The sequence below is a fragment of the Onychostruthus taczanowskii genome, unplaced genomic scaffold (genome assembly GCF_017590055.1).
Source record: "Onychostruthus taczanowskii isolate IOZ18803 unplaced genomic scaffold, ASM1759005v1 scaffold14, whole genome shotgun sequence".
In the NCBI taxonomy this organism is placed as follows: Eukaryota; Metazoa; Chordata; class Aves; order Passeriformes; family Passeridae; genus Onychostruthus; species Onychostruthus taczanowskii.
In genome coordinates, this window is record NW_024498573.1 from 1,691,210 (window position 1) to 1,698,852 (window position 7,643).

A 7,643-nucleotide genomic window follows, 5' to 3' on the forward strand; every position below is an offset into this window, starting at 1 on the left:
GAGCATGTTATTGCCAGGAGAGCCCCTCAGGGCTGCCTGGTCCAGAGGGGACAAGCCACTGACCGCAGTCGCCACCACCAGCAGAGCCAGCGCCTGGGGCGGTGACGGGTGGCCGAGTCCCAGACCACGCTGGCCCCCTGCCCTGGCTGCTCCGAGGCTCCCTGGCACCCTGGGGACCGGACACACCTCTGGCAGGGCACAGCTGGGGGCTGGGGCTTTCCCTTTTTAGCTGCCCGGCTTGCAGGGACCGGCCACAGTGCAGGACAGCGGCCGGCACCCCTCCACGGCCATGGAGCGGGCTCCAAACCTGGTAGGTGCCTCCCCGGCAGCTCAGGGCTTGCTCCTCGTTTTCCTTCTCTAACAGAATTATTTGCATGCTTGTTTACCTGGGGTTGTTTGCTTGGAGGTGCCCGCTGTGGCCTGCCAGGGCCATCGCCCCCGTGGCCAGCAGGGTGAGGATGCAGCAGCCGGGGAGAGCAGAGCCACGCCAGCCCGGCCCGAGAACAGCCCTGGCCGAGCCTCCCTGCCCCGGGGCACTGCACAGCCACGGGCAGGGTGTGGGGCTGCCTGGGCCACTGCAGGGACACGAATAGCAGCGAGCAGGACTACAGAAAGCAACTTTGTTCCCTGCTGGGCAGCCTGCCGGGTGCCAGCACACGGCTGCACAGCCCGGCGAGGCCGGAGGGAGAAGGGAAGGAAAAAAAGCATCTTTTCTCTCTCACCGTCCTCAGAGCACAGAGGGAGGGAGAGGAGGGTTTGGATAAAGATCTCATTCTTGACTGTCTCATCTCTGTAAGGCTCCTTTTAAATCAGAGGCTGCCCAGGTATGGCCTGAGCTGGGTCATTCCCAGCATGCAGCTGCCTCAGGGTGGGCAGGGAGGGGACAGGGCACAGCTCAGGCAGGACAGGCAGGGGCACTTTGGACAACACCAATTGCCAGCTGCGAGCAGGGTGAGGGGCAGCCACACGCATCAGATCATGACCATGCGCCCACCACCCCTGCAAACTGCCCTGAGGTGTTTCTCACCTGCAGGCCAGCACTGCCTTTGGGCTTTGAATGTGCCACCTCAAAGTCACTGTGGTCCTGCCATCACCTGGTGACCCCGGGGAGGAGGGGGAGCTCCCCTTCCATGCCAGTCCTGCAGCCCAAGCAGCCACTCACCATCCTCCTTCTTCCTCAGCTGCTCCTCTGCATCTTCACCTTCGCCATGGTCCTGGTTCCCGAAGCCAAGGACCAGAGCAAGGCAGCCAAGGGCAGGAGAAGGGGCCTGGCACGGGCACCAACAGCCCCCCCTGCCCTGGCCTGGGCCCCCGATGACCCCTACACCAGCATGGCAGAGTACGAGCACAGCATCCAGGACATGGTGCGCCAGCTGAGGAACGGCTCCGAGCCGGGGGACACCAAGTGCCAGGTGAACCTGAGGCTCTGGAGGTCCAACCGGAGGAGCCTGTCCCCCTGGGCCTACAGGTGAGCTTGGGGCAGGGGTCTCGGGGACAGGCAAGGTGGCTCTGTGCCAGCACAGGGGCTGTGCTGGCTGCTGGAGGCTGTGAAGCACAACCCACTTCACCCCAACCACCCACTGCCCCCATCACCATCTCCCCAGCCCTGTCCTGTTTCCTCTCCTCCAGGATAAACCACGACGCCACACGGATCCCAGCAGACATCCCCGAGGCGCGGTGCCTCTGCACCGGCTGCATCAACCCCTTCACCATGCAGGAGGACCGCAGCATGGCCAGCATTCCCATCTACAGCCGCCTGCCCGTGCGCCGCCTGCTCTGCCCGCGCCCGGCGCACAGGCCCTCGGGCAAGCAGTGCCACAAGAAGTACCAGATGGTGATGGAGACCATCGCCGTGGGCTGCACCTGCATCTTCTGAGGCTGCAAAGCTACGCCCTGCAGCTCCCCCAGTGCTGGGCACCTAACCAGCTTGCTCTTGCTTCCCCAGCTTGCCCTTTGGGAGAGGCCACCTGGCTGGGCATCAGGGTGAGGGGAGGTCCCTGTGCGAGAGCTCCTCAAAATTCCCCTGCAGACTGTCAGCCTCAGCCCCAGCAGCTGCTTTGGGGACACCCAGTGCAGAGGCAGCCCCTGGGAGTCACCCAGTCCCAGACACCGACCGCCCCCAGCCTCCAGGGAGGAGCTCAGCTGTGGGCTGGGGGAGAGAGGGAGCCAGCTGCCCATGGTCCTGTGGCTGGGCAGGATCAGGATCAGGATCAGGATCAGGCCTCCTCCCTTCCCAAAGTCCCCATTTCCCTTCGTTTGCTCCATTGCTGGAACAGCTCTTGGCAGCACCCAGCCCTCCTGTCCTTCCCAGTCCTCCCCAGTCCCTCCCAGTCCTTCCCAGCCGTCCCAGTGTTTGCTCCATCGCTGGAACAGCTCCTGGCAGCACCCAGCCCTCCTATCCTTCCCAGTCCCTCCCAGTCCTTCCCAGCTGTCCCACAGGTTCCTCTGTGCCAGGCTGGGCAGTCCAAGGAGCAGGGCGAGCTGCTGTCGGTTTGAGCAGCTTCTGAGGTCTCAATAAAGCGCATTGCTGGCCCTGGTCTGAGCTGCCCCTGCCTTGGCCCCTCATGCTGCCCCTCTGTCCTGCCCAGCTTCTCCCACTGAGGCCCTTCTGCTCCCCCGGACACAAGCCTGGACACCCCCAAGCACAGAGCACCTGGCAGGAGCTGTGAGAGCCCTCCCTGCATCCCTGGGGCACAGGAGCAGGGCTGGGCTCCAGGCATGGGAGAGGCCGTGGGATCTGCAGCCCTACCTGTGAGGTTCCCAAGGGCAAAGCCAGGGAGGTGGGGCAGGGGTCTCGGGGACAGGCAAGGTGGCTCTGTGCCAGCACAGGGGCTGTGCTGGCTGCTGGAGGCTGTGAAGCACAACCCACTTCACCCCAACCACCCACTGCCCCCATCACCATCTCCCCAGCCCTGTCCTGTTTCCTCTCCTCCAGGATAAACCACGACGCCACACGGATCCCAGCAGACATCCCCGAGGCGCGGTGCCTCTGCACCGGCTGCATCAACCCCTTCACCATGCAGGAGGACCGCAGCATGGCCAGCATTCCCATCTACAGCCGCCTGCCCGTGCGCCGCCTGCTCTGCCCGCGCCCGGGGCACAGGCCCTCGGGCAAGCAGTGCCACAAGAAGTACCAGATGGTGATGGAGACCATCGCCGTGGGCTGCACCTGCATCTTCTGAGGCTGCAAAGCTACGCCCTGCAGCTCCCCCAGTGCTGGGCACCTAACCAGCTTGCTCTTGCTTCCCCAGCTTGCCCTTTGGGAGAGGCCACCTGGCTGGGCATCAGGGTGAGGGGAGGTCCCTGTGCGAGAGCTCCTCAAAATTCCCCTGCAGACTGTCAGCCTCAGCCCCAGCAGCTGCTTTGGGGACACCCAGTGCAGAGGCAGCCCCTGGGAGTCACCCAGTCCCAGACACCGACCGCCCCCAGCCTCCAGGGAGGAACTCAGCTGTGGGCTGGGGGAGAGAGGGAGCCAGCTGCCCATGGTCCTGTGGCTGGGCAGGATCAGGATCAGGATCAGGATCAGGCCTCCTCCCTTCCCAAAGTCCCCATTTCCCTTCGTTTGCTCCATTGCTGGAACAGCTCTTGGCAGCACCCAGCCCTCCTGTCCTTCCCAGTCCTCCCCAGTCCCTCCCAGTCCTTCCCAGCCGTCCCAGAGGTTCCTCTGTGCCAGGCTGGGCAGTCCAAGGAGCAGGGCGAGCTGCTGTCGGTTTGAGCAGCTTCTGAGGTCTCAATAAAGCGCATTGCTGGCCCTGGTCTGAGCTGCCCCTGCCTTGGCCCCTCATGCTGCCCCTCTGTCCTGCCCAGCTTCTCCCACTGAGGCCCTTCTGCTCCCCCAGACACAAGCCTGGACAGCCCCAGAAGCACAGAGCACCTGGCAGGAGCTGTGAGAGCCCTCCCTGCATCCCTGGGGCACAGGAGCAGGGCTGGGCTCCAGGCATGGGAGAGGCCGTGGGATCTGCAGCCCTACCTGTGAGGTTCCCAAGGGCAAAGCCAGGGAGGCAGGAGAGAGCTGGGAAGCTCGGGGGGGACCCACCTGCTGCCAGTGCCAGCCAGCCTCACCCCTGAAAGCCCCCCAAGATCCAAACACTGTGACCCTTTTTCAGGAGAAGGCACAGGCTCCTTTCCAGCAGAGCCTAGGTTGAGGGAACAGGGAAACTGAGGCACACGGCACAGACACAGCAACACTGGGCAGGAACTGTATTCCTGAAAGCTTTCAAGTCACTGGGACACAGCCTGGACACAAGCCTGGACACCCCCAAGCACAGAGCACCTGGCAGGAGCTGTGAGAGCCCTCCCTGCATCCCTGGGGCACAGGAGCAGGGCTGGGCTCCAGGCATGGGAGAGGCCGTGGGATCTGCAGCCCTACCTGTGAGGTTCCCAAGGGCAAAGCCAGGGAGGCAGGAGAGAGCTGGGAAGCTCGGGGGGGACCCACCTGCTGCCAGTGCCAGCCAGCCTCACCCCTGAAAGCCCCCCAAGATCCAAACACTGTGACCCTTTTTCAGGAGAAGGCACAGGCTCCTTTCCAGCAGAGCCTAGGTTGAGGGAACAGGGAAACTGAGGCACACGGCACAGACACAGCAACACTGGGCAGGAACTGTATTCCTGAAAGCTTTCAAGTCACTGGGACACAGCCTGTCCCTTGTCCCCCAGCCCCCCCCGGCCTCCCCAAGGCAATAAATACTCCCCAAACTACCCCACACCAAAGCTCCTGGCCCACCACCCCTCACGGGCGTCACAGCTCCGTCTTCACCTTGTGCATCAAGTCCTTCTGGTCGATCTTCTCCAGCTCCTGATGCCAGCGGTTGTAAGCCAGCAGCGCCACGTTTTTGGCGGCCACCGCTGTCATCTCCATGGAGCTGGCCACCCACTCCACGCCGCTGAGGTAGAAGAGGTTCTCGTGGAGCACGATGGGCGGCAGCGCCTTGGCGGCGTCGTAGCGTGGGTACGTCTGCCACTCCGCCACCTGCACCGAGTAGTAGGACCTGAAGAGGGTCTTCAGCTGGGGCTTGTCCAGCGGCTGCTGGGACAGCACGCGCCACACCGCCGCCTCCTGCGGCTGCTTGCGCCGGAACGCCGCCGAGATGTTGACGGGGCAGATGTTGTCCATGGCGTGGAAGAAGAGGTCGGGGGTGTCGGTGGTGAGGATGCTGGTGAAAGGGAACAGCTTGGGGTCGGGGAAGCCGAAGTAGGAGGAGTTGAGGTAGCCGTGCACCACCGAGGTGACGGAGGGCTGGAAGGCTCCGGGGAAGTCGGCGATGGGGGGGTGGAAGTTGTCGAAGGTGAAGTTGGTCCTGCTGGGATGCAGCGGAGTCGTCAGCACCACCAGGTCGTAGAAAGCAGAGCCCTGGCCTTCGGTGCTCTCGTAGTGGACCTGGTACAGGGCTCTGCCCTCTGAAGAGAGACAGGGGACAGTCAGGAGCAGCCCTGAGCCCCAGGTGGTGCTGCCCTGACCCTCTTTTTTCCAACCATGCCCTGGTTTTGCAGCACACAGCAGTGCTGGACTACAGCACCTGATGGTTACAGAGGAGTTTCTGATGCCTTAGGATGGCAGAAAGGCTTCATTAAGACATAAAATGTTTCCAGAGAGGCCCAGCCTAGTGGGGGCAAAGAGGACTGGGGGAACACAGCCCACATCCCAGATATTTTTCTGCTGTGGTGGAAGGGGGAGCGAGCCTGCAACAAGGATGGTGCCACAGGAGAACCTGATGGACCTCAGGAGGGAGGGAGGGCAACCTCAGGCCTGAGGTTGGTGCTGCAGGGTCCCATTGGATCAGACAAAGGGAGAAGGACAGACCCCCACTGGATCAGACAAAGGGAGGACAGGCCCTCAGGGCCTCTCCCAAATGCCTCACCAGGACCAGGATGCCCTCCAGCCACAGCATTCCCATGCTGCCACCACCAGCCTCACACCCTGGTGCACCCAGAGCCACACCCACGCCCAGGCTCACCCGAGCTGTGCAGGGAGATGCCTGTCACCCTGGCAGAGATGACATTAGCTTTGGTCAGCTTCAGCAGACCTGAACACACCAGCTTATTCCCTCCTTCCACCGCCCAGGTGCTGCCCTGGGCTCCCGCCAGCGACATGGCCCCTGCAGAGAGGAAGACAAGGGTGGCTCCACAGCCCGGCCGCAGAGGGGACACTGAGGAGTGTCACACAGCAAGAGGAGGTGGCTTCACCTGCGAAGGCGGGCACCAGCACGGACTGGCCGTAGCTGGAGCGCAGGACGGCGGCGATGACGTCGTCCACGAAGCGCTGGGTGACACCGACCTCCAGCAGGGACTCGGCCACCGAGCGCTGGGTCATGTTCACGAAGGCCTCGCCCCCCAGCGAGCGCAGCAGCTCCTCCAGGCTGGAGAAGGCGTAGCCGTGTGCCTGGTACTTGTAGATCCTGGAGGGGGCAGGAGCAGGGGGCACCTGGTGATGCCCTGGTGCCAGGGAAACCCCCCCAGCCCCACGGGCTCTCCTACCTCATGAACTTCTCCATCACCTCCTCCACCCACATCTGCAGGCGCAGGAAGCTGATGCCATAGTGCCACCAGAGGCGGAAGAGGTTGAGCAGGTACCAGTCGGTCTCCTCCAGGACGAAGTGCTCCCCGCTGAAGATGGCGCTTTTCCCGGCCACCTCGCGCCGGTGCTTGAGGCCTGCAGGAGCACAGGGACCGCGTGGCTGCCCCTCCCTGGGGCCGGCTGGCTCCTGGGAAAGGCCAGCACTGGACATGTCCAGGCAGGGATAGGGGCAAAGATGCTCTTGGAGGAGCATCAGGAGTGAGAGACCGCAAGGCATGGGCTCCCAGCCACAGCATGTTGGGGCATCTCATGGAGCTGCTGCTGCTGACTGGGACAGACTGGTAGGAGTTTGTGAACAACCGCCCAACACTAATTCCATCAGGACCCTCTGATGGTGACCACCATGCCCCTTTCTCTCTCCAGGGCACAACAGGAGAGACAGCAAGGGGCTCACCACATTCCTTGGGTGCCAAGGGCGACCGGCAGTAACCCACCCCACTACCCGCAGCACAGAGCCTGGGGGTGTCCCAGCCCCCCAGCTCAGCGAGGGAAGCCATGCAAGCACTGGGCCGCCCGGTCTCACCCAGGATCTTGACGAAGTCCTGCATGTGGAGGCTGAGGGCGTGGATGGAAGCTCCGCGGCTCTCATACTGCTGCTTGTTGACGGTGACGGTGGCCAGGCGCCCGCCCACGCCCGCCGCCTCGTACACGTCCAGCTGCACCTGCGGCCCGAAGTGCTGCTGCAGGAAGTACGCGGAGGCCGAGCCCCCCAGCCCGGCGCCCACCACGGCTGCGGGCGAGAGCGGCGAGAGGCCGGGTCAGCATCGCCCCGGGGGCGCGGGGGGTCCCGCCGCTCCCCCGGCCGCGGTGGGGAAACGCCAGCGCCGCCTGCGAGGGCGGCGACGCTCGGGGATGGGGATGCAGGGTGCGGAGCGGAGCGGTGCGGTGCGGAACGCTCCGTGCCGGCCCGGCGGGGCGGGGAGGCGGCCCGGTGCTGCCGGCCCCCGCCCGCTGGGCTCCCGGAGGCCCACCCCACCCTACGGCATCCCCGCGTACCGATGGAGCGCGGCGCGGCGCGGGCGGCGGGCGCGGCCGGGAGCGCGGCCAGCAGCGCGGCCAGGGCCGGCAGCAC

General features: G+C 64.5%; 2 protein-coding genes across 4 annotated transcripts in view; one reads left to right on the forward strand and one right to left on the reverse strand.

Moving 5' to 3' along the window:
* Positions 1-289: 289 nt before the first annotated feature.
* IL17B (interleukin 17B) lies at positions 290-3,362 on the forward strand. Its single transcript, XM_041397840.1, has 3 exons — positions 290-310; positions 1,182-1,468; positions 2,936-3,362. The coding sequence occupies exons 1-3, from the start codon at positions 290-292 to the stop codon at positions 3,180-3,182; spliced, it is 555 nt and encodes a 184-aa protein (XP_041253774.1). The 3' UTR covers positions 3,183-3,362.
* A 1,222-nt stretch (positions 3,363-4,584) lies between these two features.
* Positions 4,585-7,643, reverse strand: part of PCYOX1L (prenylcysteine oxidase 1 like) — an 8,829-nt gene continuing 5,770 nt past the window's right edge. Inside the window, exons 1-6 of one of the 3 annotated variants that reach the window (XM_041397629.1) lie at positions 7,568-7,596; positions 7,095-7,301; positions 6,472-6,646; positions 6,181-6,392; positions 5,952-6,092; positions 4,585-5,394 (exon numbers count right to left, since the gene is read on the reverse strand). In XM_041397629.1, the coding sequence (XP_041253563.1) occupies positions 4,736-5,394; positions 5,952-6,092; positions 6,181-6,392; positions 6,472-6,646; positions 7,095-7,119 (1,212 nt within the window). In that variant the 5' untranslated portion in view covers positions 7,120-7,301; positions 7,568-7,596 and the 3' untranslated portion in view covers positions 4,585-4,735. Of the gene's footprint in view, positions 5,395-5,951; positions 6,093-6,180; positions 6,393-6,471; positions 6,818-7,094; positions 7,302-7,567; positions 7,597-7,643 lie in introns of those variants that run through there. The other 2 variants (XM_041397628.1, XM_041397627.1) reach the window with 2 other exon arrangements.